Source organism: Neoarius graeffei, chromosome 5 (assembly GCF_027579695.1).
Source record: "Neoarius graeffei isolate fNeoGra1 chromosome 5, fNeoGra1.pri, whole genome shotgun sequence".
Lineage (NCBI taxonomy): Eukaryota > Metazoa > Chordata > Actinopteri > Siluriformes > Ariidae > Neoarius > Neoarius graeffei.
The window spans coordinates 77,433,779-77,459,167 of record NC_083573.1 but is presented as its reverse complement, the minus strand read 5'-3'; the positions used below and the strand labels follow the sequence as shown (position 1 = coordinate 77,459,167).

General features: G+C 40.9%; 1 protein-coding gene across 2 annotated transcripts in view; it reads right to left on the bottom strand.

The window, feature by feature from the left end:
* Window positions 1-3,780: 3,780 nt before the first annotated feature.
* Window positions 3,781-25,389, bottom strand: part of wdr48a (WD repeat domain 48a) — a 54,043-nt gene continuing 32,434 nt past the window's right edge. For both annotated transcript variants that reach the window (XM_060922429.1, XM_060922430.1), the window contains exons 9-19: window positions 20,118-20,192; window positions 19,616-19,718; window positions 18,048-18,145; window positions 17,857-17,964; window positions 17,621-17,717; window positions 13,362-13,454; window positions 13,161-13,266; window positions 12,970-13,057; window positions 12,675-12,751; window positions 8,423-8,612; window positions 3,781-4,984 (exon numbers count right to left, since the gene is read on the bottom strand). In XM_060922429.1, the coding sequence (XP_060778412.1) occupies window positions 4,889-4,984; window positions 8,423-8,612; window positions 12,675-12,751; window positions 12,970-13,057; window positions 13,161-13,266; window positions 13,362-13,454; window positions 17,621-17,717; window positions 17,857-17,964; window positions 18,048-18,145; window positions 19,616-19,718; window positions 20,118-20,192 (1,131 nt within the window). In that variant the 3' untranslated portion in view covers window positions 3,781-4,888. The remainder of the gene's footprint in view (window positions 4,985-8,422; window positions 8,613-12,674; window positions 12,752-12,969; window positions 13,058-13,160; window positions 13,267-13,361; window positions 13,455-17,620; window positions 17,718-17,856; window positions 17,965-18,047; window positions 18,146-19,615; window positions 19,719-20,117; window positions 20,193-25,389) is intronic.

The window sequence follows — 25,389 nt, the reverse complement described above, 5'->3', positions numbered from 1 at the left end:
ACTGGGGGACGTGCTCCTTGTTGATCCATGCAATTATCAATGTGATGTGAATTATCCTAGCCATGATGTCTTTCAATTGCTGCCATACTATTGCTAGTATGGTTTCAGTATTTATGGTTGCAATTCCTACTAACAACCGAAGTATCCAGCTCATGTGACTTGGTTGATCCATGCCGTTGTGGTTGATTGTGTCGATCATCTTCTGCCATTGATCAATGCATAACAAGCCAGTGTATCGGTCTGTTGGTACCTGCCAAGCTATGCTGCTGGAGAACTGCTGCCTACTCCAGGATTTATCATTGAGGTTCACTCCTCAAAGTGATCAAGTTTTTGTCTAATAACTATAAAAATAATAGAATTAGAATATAAAAATCAAGTGACTAGAATATAAAAATTTAAAGTGACTTATGCAGTTATTGCACGAGTGTATGATGATTGCACTTGAGGTAAAATCGTTGTGGTGATAGTGGAGGAGTGCACGTTCAGTTCACCGATAGTTGTTGGGTAGAAGCTGTTCCTGAGTCTGGAAGTGTGGGCCTTTAAGGCTCTGTAGCGTCTTCCAGATGGCAGTAGTGAGAACAGGTGATGAAAGGGATGTGTATTGTCCTTAATGATGTTGCAGGCTCTACTGATGCAGTGAGAACTGTAGATGTCCTCGGGGAGGAATGATTTTTTGTGCCATAGTAACAACCCTCTGAAGAGCTGCTCTGTCTGTTGCTGAAAGCCGTTATGCAGCATGTCAGTATGTTCTCGATGGAGCAGTAGCAGAATGACTCCAGCAGCCTTTGCAGAGAGGTTGGTCTTCCTCAGAGTCCTTAGGCAGTAGAATCTCTATTGAGCCTTTTTGACTAGAGCAGTGGAGTTAACCATCCACTTGAGGTCCTCACTGATGGTGGATAGGCAGGAACTTACAGTAAAACTGGAGACCCTCTCCACCTCCTCTCTCCTTATTTCCAGTGTCAGGGGCTCCTCCTGATGCCATTTGAAATCTATAAGAAGCTCCTTTGTCTGTTTGATGTTTAGTGACAGATTGCAGATATCGTCCCTTTAAGCTGTCTCATCACCATTAGAGATCAGTCCCACTACTGTTGTGTCGTCAGCAAATTTTAAAATTGTATTTGTGAGGTATTGAGGGAATAGAGGAGGGGACTTAGCACACACCCTTGTGGTGCACTGGTGCCGACGGTGAGACTTGGGGAGACATGAGGACCACGTCTCACCATCTATGGGTGGTTGTTAAGAAAGTCCTTGATCCATAAACACAGTCTGTTGCCAAGGCCCAGGTCCAGCAGTTTGCTGACCAGTCTGCTGGGCATCATAACATTGAACACAGCTGTAAATCAACAAAAAGCATTCTTCTGCTCTAGGTGGGTCACAATGCGGTGTGGAGAGCTGTGTTTATGGCATCCTTTGTGGATCTATTTGGCCTGTATGCATACTGGTGCTGATCTAAAGTAGAGGAGATGGTGGTTTAGATATGCCACAGAACTTGGTTTTTGAAGCACTTGGATATGATGGGTGTGAGTGCACCTGGTCTGCAGTCATTGAGGGAGCTGATGTTGGTCTGTTTTGGAACTAGGATAATCATGACAGTTTTCAGATAGGCTGGTACAGTAGTATGTGTCAGGGCAAGGTTGAAGATGTTGGTGAAAACCTCTGCAAACAGATGAGCACAGTTCCCCTGAACACCCTGCCTGGGATCCCATCTGGACCTGCTGCATTCTTGATGTTAACAGTTCTCAGGATTCGCTTAACCTCTTGTCTCTGCAGGGTCCAGCTGGGGTGAAGCTACATTGTCCAGTCCTTTCTTGAATCGGGCAGAGGAGCAGTTCAGCTCCTCAGCCAACGAGGCACACTTTCCTGTCAGTGGGTCTCTGTTGCTCCTGAAGTTGGTCATGCGCTAAACACATCTGCTACATACACGCCGGGTCCCTGGAGGTGAAGTGACCCTCAATCTTCTCTTTGTATTATGTATTTTAATACTTTGTATTAAATCTCATTATTATGAGAACTTAAATTAGATACTTAGTCATAATTATGAGAAACATTCTCATATTTCATTATTATGAGATAGTATTTCATGACTCGCCAAGTCATTATGATATGATCTGTTAAGTTTGAAAATCTTTATTATGAGAAAAGTATTAAGTCATTATTATGAGAAGCCTTCTTATTATTATGGTAGTGGCAACAGGCTTCCATAGTGATTTTTTTTGTGTCAACTCTTCAACTAAAAGCTGAAAAACAACAGCATTTTAATACTACCTTAACAATAAATAATAATAAATTGTTAATACTACTAATTTACTGTATTTCCACAATACCAAATACAACAAATAATTAAAAATGTTACCAAAATAAGATTGCATGTCAAAGAAATATTACGTCAATCAACATACCAAACAAGTGGTGAATTCTGTGGCAGATTCTTCTAGATGTTCAGTAAAACTTACCAGCCAATGGGGGACGCTGTGGCCTAAAGGTTAGTGAAGCAACTTTGGGACCAAAAAGTTGCTAGTTCAATTCCCTAGACCAGTAGGAATGGCTGAAGCGCCCTTGAGTAAGGCAGCTAACCCACAACTGCTCCGGGTATGTTGTAGGTCGCTCTGGATAAGAGTGTCTGCTAAATGTCATTAACCCCATCAAGGAAAAATGCTATGGAACTTCATGTGTGCATTATATACAAAAGGAGTTAATGTAATATCCATTTTAAAATGTGCAAATTATATCCAGGACTACGTTTTTTTTTTTAAAGGGATTTCACAGTTTTCTGCTCTTTATAGTATTTATGTAGAAAAGTTTAATTTCATTATTTTTGAATGCGGGCGGCATGATGGTGTAGTGGTTAGCACTGTCGCCTCACAGCAAGAATGTCCGGGTTCGAGCCCCGTGGCCGGCGAGGGCCTTTCTGTGTGGAGTTTGCATGTTCTCCCCGTGTCCGCGTGGGTTTCCTCCGGGTGCTCCGGTTTCCCCCACAGTCCAAAGACATGCAGGTTAGGTTAACTGGTGACTCTAAATTGACCGTAGGTGTGAATGGTTGTCTGTGTCAGCCCTGTGATGACCTGGCGACTTGTCCAGGGTGTACCCCGCCTTTCGCCCATAGTCAGCTGGGATACGTAGGCTCCAGCTTGCCTGCGACCCTGTAGAACAGTATAAAGCGGCTAGAGATAATGAGATGAGATTTTTGAATGCATTTTTGCTTTAGAGCCTTTCTTTATGTGTACCTAAGACATGCACAGTACTGTAGAAGCCAAGAAGCCTTTATTTGTCACACGTACACTCAAGCAAAGACTTGAGCACACAGTGAAATTTAACCTCTGCATTTAACCCATCTGAAACAGTGAACACAGACGCGCACACACGTACGTGAGCAATGAGCACACACATACATACCCAGAGCAGTGGGCAGCTATGCTACAGCACCCAGGGAGCAGTTAGGGGTTAGATGCCTTGCTCAAGGGCACTTCAACCCAACCTCAGGCCATGGCTACCTCATGTTAACCTAACCACGTCTTTGGATTGTGAGGGAAACCGGAGCACCCGGAAGAAACCCACGCAGACACGGTGAGAACATGCAAACTCCACACAGATAGGCCCTCATCGGCGGCTGGGCTCGAACCCGGAACCTTCTATATATGCTGGCATATGCAAGAAAAGAAACGTTTTTGTTTAAAAAAAAAAAAAGGAAAATGCAAACATAAAAGATGTGTAACAGGAGTAACTGATGGATATTTTCATTACAGCTTGATCAGGTCACCAAAAAAAAAAAAAAAAAAACACTTCTTTCTTGCTTTCTTTCTTTATTCCTTCAGACTGAGATCAAAAATAAAATGCAGTTCTACAACATTGTGCAATCTTCGCTATGATTGACAGTTTGCAAAGCCCAATCTCTTTTGCACGCATAAAAACCAGCCACCCAGATATCTTTTATTAATTTCATTATATTTTTTACAGATTTGTTTCTTCTTCTTCTCCAAACTCTGTACAGTATTTTTCTGCCCTCCTGTGGTTGGACAGTGTGTTAGCAGCGACTGGATCTTAAGAGAAAGCGATGAGCCTATCCATCTGACCCCTTTGTCATATTTCTCATAGATCTCACACACACAAAAAAAGCACCTTTTTTGAAGATAAACAATTACATTTAAAAAAAAGTAAATAAAAGCAACTCAGAAGGTAAACCTGCTACAAAATAATTACAAATCTATGTACAGAATGATGGCATCAATGATTATAGCACAACATTAGTGAGAGAGATGCACCACTTTTTTTTTTTAAAAACGAGTGAACAAAGGACGTGTGTACACTTCTGGACTAAGGGACATGAACTTTTTAAAGTTACACTCCTTTACATTCAAAAAATGTTTAACGGTTTAAAATGAGGCCCAGATCATTATTTCATTTTGATTTCGCTTTTCTCTCTTACATAGGGACTGAAATAGTGCTGGCAAATCAACATCTCTGGAATGTATAAAGGAGGGACAGCAAAAGTATGCGGTGTTTGTTATTCGCATCACAACGCCGTGCGTATCAAAACAAACTCCACACAAAACGGAGCAATTAAAAAAAAAAAGATCATGACACACGAAACCGATGGCAATTAAATTATAATTTCAAGCTTCAAAGAACAGTCACACCACCATTTCTATTTGTCAGCAGACTCCTCACAGTAGTTTCCCTTTGCCAGAGTTCTCCTCTTCTTACTTCAAACCTGACAAACACAGATCCACTTACAAACTGCGGAGATCCAGTTAATTCACAGGTGAGAAAGTGTGTTTCTGTGTGCCAGACTCCATGGAATATTACACGTGAGATCACAGGGAGCTTGGAAGTCCAGGACAAGGTTCGGAATAGGAAACGTGGACATATTTGTAGCGCTACAGTCATTTCCTTACGTGGACTTCTGCCTGTAGTGAAGTGTCAGGTCACCGCCACTCTTCCAAATGAAATGTTTTACTGTTCGCAGATCCATGTTCGGATCCAGAACCTTTCAGAGGAAATTCAGAGCAGAGCAGCATTACAGAAACCCAGGTTTTATGCAACAAACCAAATGACGACAAGTTTTCAAATTTCTTCAATATTCTGACAACAGTGTTCCAGATAGCTTTCCAAAAGGGCGGGGCTCCAATGATTATCATGGGCAATTTTGCACACATCACTATAGATAAAGAATCCATCATGCAAAATTAGCTAGACTGGGCAACTGTGCAAGGTAGATTACTTTTGCAAAAGAAAGTAAGTGTTCCAGGCGATTTTTGAAAAATCAGGTGAATCTGGATTCACCTTGGTGATTCCAGATTTACCGAGATGAATTAGGCTGACATTCTTAAAAGGGATTTTTTAGGGGGTTCATAAAAGAATGAGAACACTTAACCACTCTCTATCCACCTTTCCCTCTTGTTTCTCACTCACCCCACCCACTTTATATCCTTTATCCTCTTATACCTCTCTAGGACCTGGCTTAGACATGTATGCACATAATTTAGGAGCGGATAACTCAACTGTTATAGGATAATTCGACCCCAAGGAATAACTTGGGATGTGTGCCAAAATCGCTGCCCGGGGCGAACAGCCTGAAAATTACCAATCCAAGATAGCCGCCAGTATTACAGTATTGTGTTACTCTTCATGTTCCTGACCCTGGTTTACAGTGGTGCTTGAAAGTTTGTGAACCCTTTAGAATTTTCTATATTTCTGCATAAATATGACCTAAAACATCATCAGATTTTCACACAAGTCCTGAAAGTAGATAAAGAGAACCCAGTTCAACAAATGAGACAAAATTATTATACTTGGTCATTTATTTATTGAGGAAAATGATCCAATATTACATATCTGGGAGTGGCAAAAGTATGTGAACCTTTGGTTTCAGTATCTGGTGTGACCCCCTTGTGCAGCAATAACTGCAACTAAACGTTTCCGGTAACTGTTGATCAGGCCTGCACACCGGCTTGGAAGAATTTTAGCCCATTCCTCCGTACAGAACAGCTTCAGCTCTGGGATGTTGGTGGGTTTCCTCACATGAACTGCTCGCTTCAGGTCCTTCCACAACATTTCAATCGGATTAAGGTCAGGACTTTGACTTGGCCATTCCAAAACATTAACTTTATTCTTCTTTAACCATTCTTTGGTAGAACGACTTGTGTGCTTAGGGTTGTTGTCTTGCTGCATGACCCACCTTCTCTTGAGATTCAGTTCATGGACAGATGTCCTGACATTTTCCTTTAGAATTCGCTGGTCTCATTCAGAATTCGTTGTTCCATCAATGATGGCAAGCCGTCCTGGCCCTGATGCAGCAAAACAAGCCCAAACCATGATACTACCACCACCATGTTTCACAGATGGGATAAGGTTCTTATGCTGGAATGCAGTGTTTTCCTTTCTCCAAACAGAACGCTTCTCATTTAAACCAAAAAGTTCTATTTTGGTCTCATCTGTCCACAAAACATTTTTCCAATAGCCTTCTGGCTTGTCCACGTGATCTTTAGCAAAGTGCAGACAAGCAGCTATGTTCTTTTTGGAGAGCAGTGGCTTTCTCCTTGGAACCCTGCCATGCACACCATTGTTGTTCAGTGTTCTCCTGATGGTGGACTTATGAACATTAACATTAGCCAATGTGAGAGAGGCCTTCAGTTGCTTAGAAGTTACCCTGGGGTCCTTTGTGACCTTGCCGACTATTACACGCCTTGCTCTTGATCTTTGTTGGTCGACCACTCCTGGGGAGGGTAACAATGGTCTTGAATTTCCTCCATTTGTACACAATCTGTCTGACTGTGGATTGGTGGAGTCCAAACTCTTTAGAGATGGTTTTGTAACCTTTTCCAGCCTGATGAGCATCAACAACGCTTTTTCTGAGGTCCTCAGAAATCTCCTTTGTTCGTGCCATGATACACTTCCACAAACGTGTTGTGAAGATCAGACTTTGACAGATCCCTGTTCTTTAAATAAAACAGGGTGCCCACTCACACCTGATTTCAATCAACGGGATGACAAACACCTGACCTTCAAATTAACTGCTAATCCTAGTTTCACATACTTTTGCCACTCCCAGATATGTAATATTGGATCATTTCCCTCAATAAATAAATGACCAAGTATAATATTTTTGTCTCATTTGTTTAACTGGGTTCTCTTTATCTAAATGAGGTATAAAATGAGGTACTGGACATACTTCTATGGTGAGTGGTTCAAAAATTTATATTTTTCAATATGGCTACTAGCAGCCATCTTGGATTGGTAATTTTCGGCCTGTTCGCCCTGGATAGCGATTTTGGCCCACATCCCAAGTTGTTCCTTGGGTTCAAATTAGCCAATAACAGTTGAGTCATCCTCTCCTAAATTATGTGCATAGATATCTAAATCCAGGTCCTCTACTACGATCCAAAATTACTTTCATATACCTGTCTTTCTGTCTAATTTAATTTGCTTTAACACGACAGTCTAACGTTAGTTAATACTACTACTAACAGGAATACTAATAGCGTTAATTGATCATTAATATTAGTCGGGGATATTAAATGTTAGATTAGATCTATTCTCACATTAGTGACTAGATTTTTTTTATAGATCTATATCTAGAGTCTAGATGTATTGATCCTGACTTCTTGATTGAATTTGTTTAGTCCTAAACTTCTAGATCTATTTATGTTCTGGCAAACAGAAATGCGAGGCTCTGTGAGACCCTTGCCTCTTTTTTTTTTTAACCAATTTTTTTCCTCTCATGCCTTTGGAGGCATTGCTACTTTTCAAACGTACCTTGCTTCACTGACTTGTTATTGTAAAAAGACAAAATGGCTGACAGAGCATGTCTCTGACCCCGTGCTAATAGTGTGTTGCGATTGGTCAACATGTGTTACCTTGATTGCAAGTCCGCAACGCACTTTAGGTTATTCTTTCTCTCTGTGGTGGAATGTATGTGCCGGGCACTTGGAAAGTTCTGGAAAATTATGAGTAGGGCGCATATAAATTTGCATGTGGCACTTGTATTTGAGGACAGGGCACATGTTCTGGTAAAACAGACTAGCTGGAACACTGCACAGTCTGAAAGTAAATACAATACTGATGAAGACAGACAGATGAGGATAACCTCAATTGTTAATACAAAAATTCTTAAATTACAGGATGAGTGTACGTAAATGTCGCACTGTTAAAGGGGGAAAGAACAGTAACGGAAGGCAGTTGCACAGATCTAAGAACCAAGGAAAACAGAAGAGAGGAGACTGAAAAACATTACAGAAAGAGAGATTGGAGGGGTTATATTAATTATGGAAGAACGAGAGAATGCAGATACCCAAAACCTTCAGATCTGCATCTAATCCACACCTGACAGGCTAAATTAGATTTGGACTCTGATCAGGTTCCAGATTTTTCCAATGTGGATGAACCTGTGAACACATTGGACAGTAAAAGTGATGATAGGCTTTACCTGGTCTTGACAGAGCAGCTCGATCTTCTCTTCAGCCAGCACTGCCATGTCCTCCTCCTCTTTCTGCTCACTTGGCTTCTCTCCAGCTGAGCCGCTCGTCTGGGACTCACTGTCCAGGTTAATGATTTTCTCATAAACATGCTCCATCACTTTTCTCACCTGGAGCATGTCACTAGCTGACAGACGATCTCTAAACACAGGCAGACAAGAGAAAAACACAGGGATTACAATTTGCACATACATGCTGCATATAGTTTGCATGGAAATTAAAAAAAAAAAAAAAATTAAGACTTCCTTGTTTGATCTGTTGGGTGCCTTGAAGGTCAGAGAAGATTTTAGTAATCCCTAGCTACACCACAAGACACTAATATGCCGCACAGAAAAGACTGGATAGGTTTATAATTAAAAATGAGACCAATCTAAATTCTTGCTGCGTGATTTTGTAACCGATTAAAGACAAAATAATCTTGTAATAATAGTAATAGACAAAACTTAGTGCATATCATGGGTAAATTCAGGAGCAAGATCAATGTAATTCTCCTATTTTATATTAAACTTGTCAAATATCGGTCACATTTTGTGCAATTTTTTTTTAACCTTGCACAATACCAGAAAAATTCAGTTGAGATCAAGCCATTTGAGGCGAATTGGTCCGCCTCTGAAAAAAACTTGGCATTTGGATTTCCCGGGGAAACACTGATTTTTGTGATGTCACGTGCAGGACGCCTCCCTCTGAATCCTACATCAGCGCTGGTTTGTTTATGAGAAAACGACCGTATTATTTACATCCCCGGTGTTGTCTCCGTTGTCTTCACTACTTGGATCATCAAATCCAAACAGATGAAGCCTCAATTCTGACATCTCATTATATTCTTCATCCAAAGGTGAAGTAACATTGTGCTCAGGTGACAATTCCATATTTCAATGCAAAATCGCTAGCTGCTAAACTTGGTCTACACAGGCTGTGCACTGAAACCGTGCAAACTCTCGCAGCCTGCTGGCGGATCCGCACGTGACGTCACCAATCTGGCTCCAGACTCCCTTGGGATTTTTCCAGATGTGTTTTGTTATTTTATTTTTTTTCTGCTGTAGACAGATGGCCTTGTGCAAAATTACCCTTCTGGATGTGTGTAAAGGGACATTCTTTCATATAAAAAACACGAAATTGGTCCAGAATATGCACTTTAAAGAATAATAATAAAAAGAATACTTCAATACTTTTCCTTTGAAAAAGATTAGAGCGTCACCTTCAGATAATCTAAACAAACCGACACATTAGACATGTATCCATTCTGACTTAAGAGTATCACAATACTGTTTCCACAAGGTGGAGCTTTCAAATGAATAAGAGGAGCGTGAGCACAAATTCCACTCACATGCACACTGCACAAATCTCTCACACTGATCACATAACATTTAACAACTTGAAGAGTCCGTCTACATGAATTATAGACATCGTATACTGCAGAATCACAAAAATAAACAAGACATAAGGTTAAAATATATAATTATTACATACAATGCTAGTCAAAGGTCTGGACACACCTTGTAATTCAATGCTTTTTCTTTATTTTCATCAATTAAAATACACTTCATGTCTTAAAGTAATAATGGATGCCATTTCTCTTTACTTAGTTGAGCGGGTCTTGATGTAATATGGATTACTACAGTTGTGGAATAGGACTATTTACTGTATTATTATATCTCTTATCAAAAATTGTGTGTGCAGAGATTGACCAAGAATGGCTCATGTGACATAAAATAGTTCCACCAGTGATTAAGCAATGTAATCTCATGATGTCAAAAATTAAAATAAATAAAAATAAAGGATATGGTGTGAGTCAGTCGTGATATATCCTGGATATACCATGAACTGGTGTCACAATTTCAAACTACACAGCCAACTCGAGTCACAGCTGAGGCTCTGCGAGCATTTGTGTCATGATCATGCTTAGCGAGGCAGGCAATAGCATGACTGACTTTAAAAAAAATAAATAAAATTTCATTTAAAAAAAATTAAAAGAAGTTTACTGCATGTGCGCAGGTCGTTCCAAAGTAAACAACAAATATGGCTGCCTTCAGTGAGTTTATGCCGAGATTAAAATCTCACAGACGAAAGTAAACACTTTTAGTTAATCAAATATACCATGCACTGAGAGGCTCTAGCTGAAATTATGGATTCTCTTTGGTGACTGGTATGGTACTATTTTCTTCAGGGCTGTATCCCTCAGAGAATAGTACTAAACCAGTCACTTCAGAGAATCCATAATTTCAGCCTAAGCCTCTCAGTGCATGGTATCTTTGATTACTGTTCAATCTCAAACACATTAAGAAGGAAGGAAATTGCACTAATTAACTTTTGACGAGGCACAACTGTTAATTGAAAAGCATTCCGGGTGATGACCTCATGAATCTGGTTAAGATAATGCCAATAGTATGCAAAGTGTCATCAAGGTAAACGCTGGCGACTTTGAAGAATCTAAAATAGGAAACTAACATTTTTTTGTTCACTACATGTTCCATATATTTCACAGTTTTGATATCTTCAGTATTGTTCTACAGTGTAGAAAAGAGTCAAAATACAGAAACATCTATGAATGAATAGGGGTGTCCAAACTTTTGACTGATACTGTATCTATGCAATGTAATGAGGAAGTGTGTGTGTAAATGATGCATTTTTGACATTTTACTGGAGGGTAAATGGGGAACCCTAACTAACTGCAACAGTCAATATTAAACATTTGTCTTGCAGTTGATACTTAAACTGTTGAATATCAACTGTAAGTCTAATCCAGGCTGAGAGTAACTTACAGTAACTGCTTCTCCAAACAAGTGCACTTTTCTTTAATAAAACAAAAACACTCATTTAGAGTCTCATTACAATCAGAGAGTGGACAATGAAGAAGTCCTTAAAACACCAAGATTTAAGGATTAGTTTGAAAATGGTAGTAAAACGTGAAGGAAACCTGACACCACTGCCATCACAGATGCATCCTGAATTTTATATAAAATTTACCAGCTGGGAGGTACGCATTGTGAAATACCGTGACCGAGGTCTTGAAAATACTGAGCGAGGCCCTCTGGGCCGAGGTCAGTATTCAAGGCCGAGGTCACGGCATTTCACCATATGGACTGACCTTAAGCTGGTAAATAATATATTTATTTTTTCTTTACCAAATTCTAACAGAAAATGAGAACACCTGAAAGGGAAAACAAAGCCAAGGTGAGCCGGCATTTTGAATCCTCATTCACGGCTGTAATCCAAATGGCTTCCTCCTCGGTATACAAGTGCACTTCCATGGTAGGAAAAAAAAAACCTACACTTTGCCGCCTATGTAGTCCTCTATTTATACAAAATTGAGTCATTCAGGGTTCAGTCATGTTTTTGCTTGGCGTTAGAAACAGTTACAGGTTTTCGGCTTTCTCCTGAAATGTTTTTTTATTTCGTCATCGGGGTGGTAAAACTCGCTTTCGCTGTGAACACTGTCGTTATCGCTCTCCATGCTGTAAAATTAATGCTATTATACTGAGAAATGCAAAAATAAATCTTGACAAAAAATTGCTACTATGTTGATTGTTGTGAACGAGCGAGATGCCAAAAAGTTCATCACCGGGGTCCGTATTGTAGGATTCCGGACTGCTCGCGAGCCAATCAGAGCGCACGATTTGATGGAAACCGGACCGCAAAAAAAAAAAAAAATTAACAGTTATTCCACGAAACGGAGTCGTACATGAGCTGATAGCCGACGAGGCGCACAACACCGAGTCGGCTATAAACCGTGTACGAGACCGAGTGGAATAACTGTTTTATTCTCTCCACATTCACTGGATTTTGAGAAACAGAGCATTTTTACTTTCTGCAAATTCGATAAATAAAAACTTTATTCAAAACGTCCAACAAAATAATTTCTGCTTAGAATGTAAACAAACCGGTGAAATGACAGGAGCAATTTGTGAAAAATGCTATCATAATTCTTGGGGGGAGAAATAAAAAAAAAAAACCTTCTTACCATCAAATACTTTTATTTCATACTTTGTTGCTTTTTATTTTTTGGGGTTTTGTTTTCGAGTAGAGTTTTTATTTCGTCCTCGGTTGGTTCAGCAACACGCTCTGCCATTTTGTTTTTCTCTCCTCACGGTATATGAGCTGATAGCCAAGTAGCCAATTAGAGTGCGCGATCGCTCATATCCAGTCAATGTGGATATAATAATGCAAGTTATTCTGTGATTTCCACCTGTAATAGTGACCTACTTCTTCAATGTCTTGGCACCAGATGAAGAATGGGGCTGGAGGTAGAATGGGATTTTGTTGAATTTTGGCATGTTTTTCTGTACAAAGGAAACAGAGCAGAATAAAGACTTCAGAAAGGAAGACATTTCTGATGTGCACATTCCAAAAGCATCACTTGGGTCTTTAATTTCCAAATTTAGAGATGGTGAAAACCTACACCTGCATTAATCCATCACTCTGAGAGGTCTTAATGGAATTGATTAAATGACATTTAGACTACAGACAGGATTGGCACTGGAGGGTCTTAAGCACTCACATCCACTGTGATGTCAATCACCCACTGTGGAACCGTTTCATTGAGCAGCATGGACTCCGTCTCGCCTCCAGAGTCTCGACAGAGCAACCTGCACATACAGAGCCATATGATAATACTGAGGCTCACACCATACGTCCCAGTCCCCATTTGTTTTGTCAAACAAACGTGCAGACTTGTTAAAAAACACACACCTGAACAGTGTCCTTCCTCCTGCTTCACCAAAAATGACTGGAGTGTGTGGTGGCACTTGGAAATAACCATTTCCTTTCTGTATCCTGTTCTCATGCTCGCCGTTCACTAAAGCAACAAAATACAAAGACTGAACATGATTCTCTATGAGAAAATAATCTGAAGGCATAGTATACCTTATCAGCATTAACAGAATCTCTGACCATGGTTCAGCTCCGTTTCCTCATCCATGGGGCTGCTGTGTGTCCTGGGCCAATATTCCAACAGGGCTTGGAGCAGAAGTCCACCCAGATTTACTGCAACACACACCAGCATTCAACTGCTATTCCATACAAAAGAAGCACACATTCACCTTTTGTAGAAACTTAAAAACCCTTAAATCAGCTTGTTTTCAACAGGTTTCTGGTGCCAGGGTTTCAAAACAATTGGAATTGTCAAAACTTGACAGTTGAAGGGGAGGGAGGGATGGATGGATGGAGGGAGGAATATTCAACCCAGACTCAAACTCACAGACAGACAGACATTCAACCCAGACTCAAACTCACAGACAGACAGACATTCAACCCAGACTCAAACTCTCAGACAGACAGACATTCAACCCAGACTCAAACAGACAGACATTCAACCCAGACTCAAACTCACAGACAGACAGACAGACATTCAACCCAGACTCAAACTCTCAGACAGACAGACATTCAACCCAGACTCAAACAGACAGACAGACATTCAACCCAGACTCAAACTCTCAGACAGACAGACAGACATTCAACCCAGACTCAAACTCACAGACAGACAGACAGACAGACATTCAACCCAGACTCAGACAGACAGACAGACATTCAACCCAGACTCAAACAGACAGACAGACATTCAACCCAGACTCAAACAGACAGACAGACATTCAACCCAGACTCAAACTCTCAGACAGACAGACAGACATTCAACCCAGACTCAAACAGACAGACAGACATTCAACCCAGACTCAAACTCTCAGACAGACAGACAGACATTCAACCCAGACTCAAACAGACATTCAACCCAGACTCAGACAGACAGACATTCAACCCAGACTCAAACTCTCAGACAGACAGACAGACATTCAACCCAGACTCAAACAGACAGACAGACATTCAACCCAGACTCAAACTCTCAGACAGACAGACAGACAGACATTCAACCCAGACTCAAACAGACAGACAGACATTCAACCCAGACTCAAACTGACAGACAGACATTCAACCCAGACTCAAACTCTCAGACAGACATTCAACCCAGACTCAAACTGACAGACAGACAGACATTCAACCCAGACTCAAACAGACAGACAGACATTCAACCCAGACTCAAACTCTCAGACAGACAGACAGACATTCAACCCAGACTCAAACTCACAGACAGACAGACATTCAACCCAGACTCAGACAGACAGACATTCAACCCAGACTCAAACAGACAGACAGACATTCAACCCAGACTCAAACAGACAGACAGACATTCAACCCAGACTCAAACAGACAGACAGACAGACATTCAACCCAGACTCAAACTCTCAGACAGACATTCAACCCAGACTCAAACTGACAGACAGACAGACATTCAACCCAGACTCAAACTCTCAGACAGACATTCAACCCAGACTCAGACAGACAGACATTCAACCCAGACTCAAACTGACAGACAGACAGACATTCAACCCAGACTCAAACTGACAGACAGACAGACATTCAACCCAGACTCAAACTGACAGACAGACAGACAGACATTCAACCCAGACTCAAACTGACAGACAGACAGACAGACATTCAACCCAGACTCAAACTGACAGACAGACAGACATTCAACCCAGACTCAAACTGACAGACAGACAGACATTCAACCCAGACTCAAACTGACAGACAGACAGACATTCAACCCAGACTCAAACTGACAGACAGACAGACATTCAACCCAGACTCAAACTGACAGACAGACAGACATTCAACCCAGACTCAAACTGACAGACAGACAGACATTCAACCCAGACTCAAACTGACAGACAGACAGACATTCAACCCAGACTCAAACTGACAGACAGACAGACATTCAACCCAGACTCAAACAGACAGACAGACAGACATTCAACCCAGACTCAAACAGACAGACAGACAGACATTCAACCCAGACTCAAACAGACAGACAGACAGACATTCAACCCAGACTCAAACTGACAGACAGACAGACATTCAACCCAGACTCAAACTGACAGACAGACAGACATTCAACCCAGACTCAAACTGACAGACAGACAGACATTCAACCCAGACTCAAACTGACAGACAGACATTCAACCCAGACTCAAACTGACAGACAGACATTCAACCCAGACTCAAACTCACAGACAGACAGACATTCAACCCAGACTCAAACTCACAGACAGACAGACATTCAACCCAGACTCAAACTCAGACAGACAGACATTCAACCCAGACTCAAACTCAGACAGACAGACAGACAGACATTCAACCCAGACTCAAACTCACAGACAGACAGATAGATAATTCAACCCAGACTCAAACTCACAGACAGACAGATAGATAATTCAACCCAGACTCAAACTCACAGACAGACAGACTGACAGCCTGGTCTTTTTCCAATTTTCAAATGTCCACTTTGACAGCCTGGGCCCAGTCTAGGCTCATATTTCTGTTTTGGCTGACAGGAGTGGAACCAGATGTGGTTTTCTACTGTTGTAGCCCACTGACCTCAAAGTTCAGTATCTTTTGCATTCCAAGATGCTTTTCTGTACAACACGGTTGTAAAGTGTGTTTATTTGATTTACAGCAGTCTTCCTGTCAGCTTGAACCAGTCTGGCCACTGACTTCTCTCATCAACAAGGCAACCGCAACTCACTGGACTTTTTTTTTTTGCACCATTCTGTGTAAAATATTGCGCATAAAAATCTGATAATCAGCAGTTTCTCTATGCCACACTCAGTCAACGGATCACATATCTTTCCCCATTCTGATGTTTGATGTGAACATCACCTGAAGCTCTTGACCCGTATCAGCATGATCTGTGTACTGCATGAATGTACAGATGTTCATAGCAAAGTGGCTGGTGAATGTATGCAATATGCATTACATAGACACGAGTGTTTTACTGGGAAATGCACCACTCGCATTTTTCATATGAACTACATCCGGGATATGGAGAACCAAAACCGTGATATAAATCTCTATATGGTCACTCGTGAGAAAATTGATGAATTGTTTTGATAAATTCGGGTACTTTTTGTTTGTGAATGTATCTATAAAAAGAAAATATCACATGTTGGCTTGAAGATATGAAGTTTATCTTAACGTTTTGAAAAATTTGTATTTTTCATACGACATACCTCGCAAATCTGAGTGACATATTTCCTGATATTTCACTCTGATGATGTCACTCCCAATGTTTTCCTGCTGACTAGACGCGTGTTATCAAAATAGCAAACCGGTTCAGAAGTGAAACTCTTTTTTTTTTTTCTCTCTAGCCGCTTTATCCTTCTACAGGGTTGCAGGCAAGCTGGAGCCTATCCTGGGTGAAAGGCGGGGTACACCCTGGACAAGTCGCCAGGTCATCACAGGGCTGACACATAGACACAGACAACCATTCACACTCACACCTACGGTCAATTTAGAGTCACCAGTTAACCTAACCTGCATGTCTTTGGACTGTGGGGGAAACCAGAGCACCCGGAGGAAACCCACGCAGACACGGGGAGAACATGCAAACTCCGCACAGAAAGGCCCTCGCCGGCCACGGGGCTCGAACCCAGACCTTCTTGCTGTGAGGCGACAGCGCTAACCACTACACCACCGTGCCGCCCAGAAGAAGTAGTGAAACTCTTTTGATTAAATTGCATTTTTTTTTTGTGGATGTGTCCATATAATATAAAGCAACATTACACGGTGGCACGAAATATACGTTCACCACTTGAAGATAAACCTCATATCTTCGCTCCACCGTGTAATATCCTCTACGCATGTATATGAATTTCTGGTCAGGTTAAGAAACTCAGTGTTATTCAGTGAAACTATATGCTTCCAAGCTGGAGCACTGTTGACCATTTTATGAATCTTAGTTGCTTGAATTTGGAGGCTGAACTGCAGCTTAATGCTGAACCTTAGTTGTGCGTATCAAGAAGCATTTTTTGATCAAAATATATCATTCCACTTTTAAACTCCAGAATTAGAAACAAATTTGATTTTTTAAAAAATATTTGTTTCATGTCCGAAGCATAATTTACACCCTGCCACACACACATTTTCACTCACACGCAGACAGAGGGGTGTAAGAAAATCAGAAAGTACAGGGACAGACGCATCACAGCACAGGGAGGTTAAGGTCCTTGTTCAGGAACAGCCCAAGATACACAAATGACTTTTACATATTTGACCTCGGTGTTTCTCAGATGACTACTCGCACATATTGCTACACTCACATTTTGGGTCTGAGCCATCTGGACTGGTAAATCCAGCATCCTTGGCCGAGACCCAAGCGGCAAAGCAATCGCTCTCATCGAGTGTAATAGTCAGCATCTATAAAGCAACAAAAAGTATTAAATTACAAATACATACACACTGACAACACTGAACATAATACCCATGCATCATTTTGCAGAATGTTAACATTAGGTAGGTATTAGATACATAAAACGTATACAGTGATGTGACTCACCCCTGTTTTAAGATCCACAGAGAACCAGTTAGGCACATAAACCATCTTGAACCGTTTCTTGATCTCCTCATCAAACTCCATCTTTCCCAAATCTTCGACTTTACACGCCTGCATAAAGGGGTACGGATGAATAACCAGGATGCTGTGACAACGTTTGGATGCAAAGGGAATCAAAACGCAACAGTTCGTACCTTTAACACATCCCAGTACGCTATGTTGTTGTTGGTGTCTTTGGTGAGGATGTGTCTCTTATCGTTCAGAATGTGGCACTGAATTATACTGGCTCCACCTAGAGGACAAATTAAGGTACTGAAAAAAGTGTACGCGGCCATTACGAAACCACCAGCCAACGAAAACTTCTGACTGAATGTGGAAATCTTAATAGTTTCACATTTATATGATTGAAGACAACAACAAAACATTTAAATACAATCAAAATGTCATGAAACTACCCAATAATTATATAAAGCATTGAATTACAGTTAAAGGGGAACAGAGGGCAATATATAGAGTAAATATAACAATAAAACACACATTGATGAACCTTATTCAAGACTTACAAAAGTTTTTTGTTCTAAGGTTGGAAAGTTATAGTGTTTTGAAAGTAGCTCGAGCAAACTATTTCCGCAGTTTGAACAGCCCGCCATGATATTAATTTTATCCAATCAGAATGCACGTTCATTTTCTCTGCATAACACTCATGACGTATGTATGTGCCCAGTTGTGTTGGCTCATTGAGGTTGGGAACAGCACGTGTGAAATACCTGTTTCTGCCTCTTGCGACGATTTCGCAAGTCCACGGGTGGCGCCTATCTCATTGCAGCAAATAAATTCTGCTGGACTCGTGAGCAACTCCACGTTACATTTTCCGCACGAGCACCACGCCGTGTCACCTGCACACAGACGCTCTGCCCCACGCTCGCCATGCCCATGGTCAGCATCAGTCTCATCCTCGCCGTCATCCGAGCTTTCTTCTCTTCTTTCGTCATCACCGGAGTCGAGAGTACCTCTCCTAGGTTCAAACTGGTACCCTTCTAAGCCATAGCCTGCTTGCAGTGTGTCTTGCGGGATCTCTTCGTACGATTCGACAGAGCTGTCGCTTTCACTTGATGCGCCCGACGCCATGATTACACGCTTATCTCCTCTATTTCGGAGAGTTCCGCTAGTGCAGTGGGTAGCGCTGACGTCACGGTCTTTTAAAAATGGCGACTCTTGTGCGGTTTAGCGTATAAAGTATTATATTTACAATTACCAAGATATTTCGTTGTTTTCTAGTACATAAATTTGATAGAATACTTAAGAATACGTTACTTTGACACATCAGCAACCGTATATATTATATTTTGTACCCCTTTAAAGACAATCACAGAAATTGTGTTGCTTTATATGTATGGCGGTCTGGGAAAACAAAATCAAACCTACTTTGACACCCTGACTATAATAATACAGTAATATGCTTCCTCAAATTTGTGTAGAAAAGTTCTTATTAATATTCTAAACGTGTCTAGGCTTTCTCTGGAGAACACATTAGGTAGACAAGCAGCCAGTTTTACAGATGCAGCTGCACAAACGTCTGTAACCTATGAATAAAGCTAGCCATCGTTTCTCTTTTACTATTGGGGTTAACCAGATTTTAAAGTGCTGGCTGAGATGTGTCAAAAAAGAAACTGCATATTAGACTAAAAGTACAACCATCATCAGTACATAACTGTATGTAAAGTGCATGAATGCATATAGCAGTGTGAAGTAAGATGCTTACCTTTAATAACCTGATCCGGCTGCGTGCACAGTGGTGTCAGGGGAGTACTGCAGTCATTGTCGTAATCGCCAGATGCTCGGAAATTGTGGATGCCCTTTAGAGACTGCAGGGTAATGGAGATTAAATGAAAATTGAGGCTCAAAGGCTCAAGGCTCAGATCTTACAAAGACGTTATTATGCTGAGATTTTAGATTTTTAAAAAATTTTTCAAAAAGTTCAGTGAAGGTAAAATTGGTGACAGTGTGAGCATGGACATTGTGGTAAACCAATCCACACGTTACTATTAATACTCTGTCATATCATTAGAATCTGCTGCTTAATTAAATAACAGCACACAATGACTCATTTTTCACCACCTTCAAACAAGTGGATTTTTAAAAAGTAAAAGAAAAGATAAAAGGATGATTAAAAGTTTAGGAGGGCGAGTCTATATGATGTGTCAGGAACAGCTGGGGCAGGTGGTGTCTTCATTCACGTCACTGTAGAAGGCAGCTGTGCTCACCCATTTGTTAACGGTGGACTTTGTGGTGGAGACCCAGATGGCCGACGGTGGGTCCGCTGACCTGTCCAGCTCCATCTGTCCAAGGCCAAATATACATTCAGCAATTTTACTTTCTTCGCACATAGGTACAGCTCTTCAAACTACACTCTAAACAATTCTCTCTCCACACCTGCTTTTATTACTTTAGCAACGGTCTTTGTATTTCACTACAGCCTGTTACTTCAGGTCAAGGTGCTCTCAGGATAGTGGAAAAGTACTGGCTATATGGCAGTACAATGTATGGAATTTTTTTTTTTTAGCAATTATACAGTGAACTCTAGAATTACTGGCACAAATTATTCCTAGCACAAAATTACATTGAAACAGAGAGAAATCTAACCTTTAACTGAAAATTTCTCTCACTCACACACACAAAATATGCATATTATATATAAAAAGTGTGTGTGCGCGCGTGTGTGTAACAAAACTGCTCATTATTGCAACAGCCATTGGCACCCTGCATTTAATACTTTCTACAACCTCCCTTTACCGACATCTTTCACAACCATGCTTTTACATAAGATTTGAGAATAGAGGAAGGAATCTGGCGGCACGGTGGTGTAGTGGTTAGCGCTGTCGCCTCACAGCAAGAAGGTCCGGGTTCGAGCCCCGTGGCCGGCGAGGGCCTTTCTGTGTGGAGTTTGCATGTTCTCCCCGTGTCCGCGTGGGTTTCCTCCGGTTTCCCCCACAGTCCAAAGACATGCAGGTTAGGCTAACTGGTGACTCTAAATTGACCGTAGGTGTGAATGTGAGTGTGAATGGTTGTCTGTGTCTATGTGTCAGCCCTGTGATGACCTGGCGACTTGTCCAGGGTGTACCCCGCCTTTCGCCCGTAGTCAGCTGGGATAGGCTCCAGCTTGCCTGCGACCCTGCAGAACAGGATAAAGCGGCTAGCGATAATGAGATGAGATGAGGAAGGAATCTAAGAGCACTCCTCAACTACATGGAATGATTCACCCAATTCACAATTCGATTTTCCCACAATATTTTTGAAAAGCAAAATTAAAATGAAAAATTTTATTACCAAAGAAATGTAACGTGTATTGTCCAACAATAATTATTTACCCATGTTTGTAAAGGTTGGAGCACAATTCAATAGCCTATTAAGTAATTTTTTTTAATGAAAAATGAAAATGGTTAATAACAAATAGACCTTCACTTTATAAACCTTTATGAGCATTTATACCACGTTCAGTTGCTTCTCTTCAGCTTTCTGCAGTCTGTAAAAAGAGAGCTCTGACTGATTGTTAAATCCATTTGTAGTCAATCATACAACAGCTCTTACCCATTTAAATTTTTGTGTTTTTGCAGCTTTAGAGCTGTGTTACTTTTGCCTAGGGTGAAGTCATGTGTATTCCCGTTATTGCAAAGTCACTGTCTCAACAACACAATTAAAAATAGTAAAAACTAAGAGATTATGCAGCCTGACAGTAACCACAATTCATTTTTATTTCATTGTTTCAAATTATCATAAATTTGTATCACAATTTATCGTCACACAATACATCTTTACATGCCTACTCATCAATACAGAATCTCCTCAGATCCTTCAAGGTCCTTGGCCCCCTCTTGTGGAATTTACTGGGCTTTGGGGAGCACTGGGGCTGGCAGTATAAAAGCTTGATTCTGTAGTCCTTGAACCATTTTTGTGTGAATTTCTTCAACCCCAAATCAGATAAAGTTGGGATGGTATGTTGAAATTGAAATTAAAACTGAAAACAATGGTTTGTAAATATTTGACCTGTACTGCATTCAAAACAATACAGCAACAAATTATTTGATGTTCTACCTCATGAATTTTGTTTTTTCATAATAAACACTTCAGTTTTGATTCTTACAACAGATTAAAAAAAAAAGTTGAGACGATAAAGCATTATGTTTCCATTCCTTTTCACAACACTTAAAAGATGTTTAGGGAATGAAAACACCAAGCGATGAAGCGTTTCAGGTGTTATTTTGTCCCATTCTTCCTGCAATCAGGTCGTAACGTGTGGAACAGTACAGGGTCATCATGTTTTTCGTTTAAAAATTTTCCACACATTCTCTGTTAGGGACAGAGAGCACAGGCACCCTCTTCTTCCCCAGCCATGCCTTTGTAATGTGTGCAGAATGTGGTTCTGCATTGTCTTGTTGAAATATCCCTGGAAAAGATGCCGTCTTGAAGGCAGCATATGTTGCTCCAAAATCTCAATGTACTTTTCTGCATTAATGCTGCCATCTCAGAAGTGTAAGTTACCTTTGTCAAGGGCACCGACACAACCCCATACCATGACAGACCCTGACTTTTGGACTTGTTGCTGGTAAAAGTCTGGATGGTCCTTTTTGTCTTTAGTCCAGAGCACATGGCATCCATTTCTTACAAAAAAGACCTGGAATACTGATTCATCTGACCACAATACACATTTCCACTGTGTGATGGTCCATTCCAGATATCTCTGTGCCCAGAGAATTTGACACCACTTCTAGACACAGTTAACATAAGGCTCCCTTTTTGCAGAGAAAAGTTTTAACTGTCATTGATGGATGCAACTCCATATCATCGTGCTTGACAATGACTGCCCAACGTAATCTTGTGGTTATATCAGTCATCAATGAATGACAGTCCTTGATGCAGTGCTGTCTAAAGGATAGGAGATTACAGGTGTTCAGCTTAGGCTTGTGCCCTTTGCCCTTTACACACCAAAATTCCTACAGATTCCTTGAATCGTTTAATGATATTATGCACCGTAGAAGGTGAAATATCCAAATCCCTTCCCATCTTTCCTTGTCAAACATTGTTTTGAAACATTTCAATAATTTTCCTCACGCATCTGTTGGCCAATTGGAGATCATCGGCCCAACTTTGCTCCTCAAAGACTAGGCCTTTCCTGGATACTGGTTTTGTACTAAATCATGATTACAGTTGACATTACCTGTTTCAAATCAAATTATTATTTAATTGTTTTACTTCCTTACTTGCCCTAGATTTCCCCCGTCCCAACTTTTTTGGAATCTGTTACAGGCCTGAAACACAGGAATGGATAATATATTAACAAATGAAATGAAGTTGACCAGACAAAACATGAAATATCATAGGATCATACTGTCTGCAATGAAATGCAAATCAAAGTAAATTTAGAAAATCACTGCTTATTTATTTATTTTTTTTGCATTTTCCATACCATCCTGACTTTTTCTGATTAGGAGTTTGTATTAATGGTCCTACTGGAGGACTCAAACACAACCTCTGCTCCTTGGCAGATGTAGACCAATTTTCATTTAAAATCTTCTAGTGCTTAATGGAGTCTATGATGCTGTGTATCCTAATAAGGTTTTCAGGGCATTGAGAGGAAATACAGCCCCGGAACATCTCAGTTCCTCCAATAGTGGGATCAGGTTCTGTTCTGCATAACCAGGCTTCTTCCTACGTCAAACCCACATTCAGTTTGTGTTGCCAAAAACGATATTTTTGTCTCAACTGACCACAAAACCCATATTCAGTGAGCGCATGTAGCAACCTTAGGGTGCTTACATACATGGTTAGATGAAAAACATGCCTGACAAGTTTTTTTGAGATGAAGGCAGTTCATAGTAGTTTGGAGACTTGGCGAGCCCAAAATGGTGCCATCTTCTTGCAAATCTCCAGCTGTGACCACTGGAAAAAATTTTGCCTGTCTAATCATCCTCCTTGCTGTGCATGGGAATAAAATACACTTGTGTCATCTTTCAAGCAAGTTCATTACAGCCCTGTTTTCTAAATGTCTTAATTACTTCCCTAAAAGTGAATAAAGGCATTTTGGGTTTAACTATTTTACAGCCATTAAACTAAGGGAATTTCACCTGTGTGTGTGTCACCTCATATTTATACCCCAGTGAAACAGGAAGTCATGGATGACTGTTTAAGAATCTGTAAACACTCAGGTGAGCATATTAAAAAGCAAAATATAACTGGGAACATGTTTCAGTCATGGTGCAGTCGTTAGCACGGTCACCTCACAGAAACAAGGTTCTGGGTTTGACTCTTGCATCCAAATGTGACCTGAGTGTGTGGAGTTTGCATGTTCTCCTCGTGCCTGCATGGGTTTCCTCCCACAGTCCAAAGACATGCAGATTAGGTCAACTGGCGACTGAATGGAAGTGTGAATGGCTGGCTGTGTTAGCCCTGCAATAGATTGGTGACCTGCCCAGGGTTTACCCCACCTCTTGCCTGAAGTCAGCTGGGATGGTCTCCAGCTTTCCCCACAACCCTGGCAGATAAGCGGTGTAGATAATGGATGGAGGAGGAGTTATATTTTATTCAGAATAATTTCGAGGTGTGCCAATAATTGGGACAAATGGTTTTGTGAAAATAATATTTGATAAAGATTTTTTTTTAATTTTCTGAGAATGAAGTTACTTCACCTAAAGGTTAGATTTCTCTCGTATTTTCAGAGTGCGATTAAGCTAATTAAATCTCACACACACACACACACACACACACGAGTGTAGGGGGGCTGCCATGCCGTAGCCATAATACCCACAATTCCCTGCTTCACTTTATGGCCCATCTTCTCCCCTTCCACTGTTACAGCATTGAACACAACAATCCCTGTACTCGATGCCATGCTCTATCTCCGCCTATTCTTCTGACTCCCTGTAATGGTATTGGATACAGAGATGATACCGGATATCAAATACAGTGACGTCACGACTGTGCTTTAAAACCCACAGCGGAATCAAAATTCTCTCTCTCTGGTGGTGGATCCCCACGTGTGAAAGAGAGACGTCGTTGCATCTGTGCTGAAGAACAAAGAACGAGCTATTGATACCGGACCTTAAGCCAAAGTTCAATGTATTTGATCTTCGCATAGTTGTAATAATAACTGAACTGTTAGTTACTGCAGCCCATGCAGTATTTTAAAGAGAAAAGGCGACCGGATCCTTTTTCCCTTTCGCAATGTCGACAAACTACAAACAAGATTCCTTCCAGATCATCGGACGACCGACGGGACACCAAAGATCTTCAGCTGACGAGCTGTAAAAGCAAAAGGAACAGAGCTGTTTTTTTCCTGGACCTGCGCTATCTTCAGATAACAGACGGCACACTTTTGGTTGCCAAGCAAGAGCGATCTCAAGTAAGGCTGGCATCTGGGCAATTGTTAGTCTTAGCTGTGGCTAGTTAATGCGAAGATTGTTGTTTATTTGAATTCATTCATGGTTTAAATGTACGCATTTTGATTCACATGAAAGTTGGTCTTAGACCGCATGTTGTTTG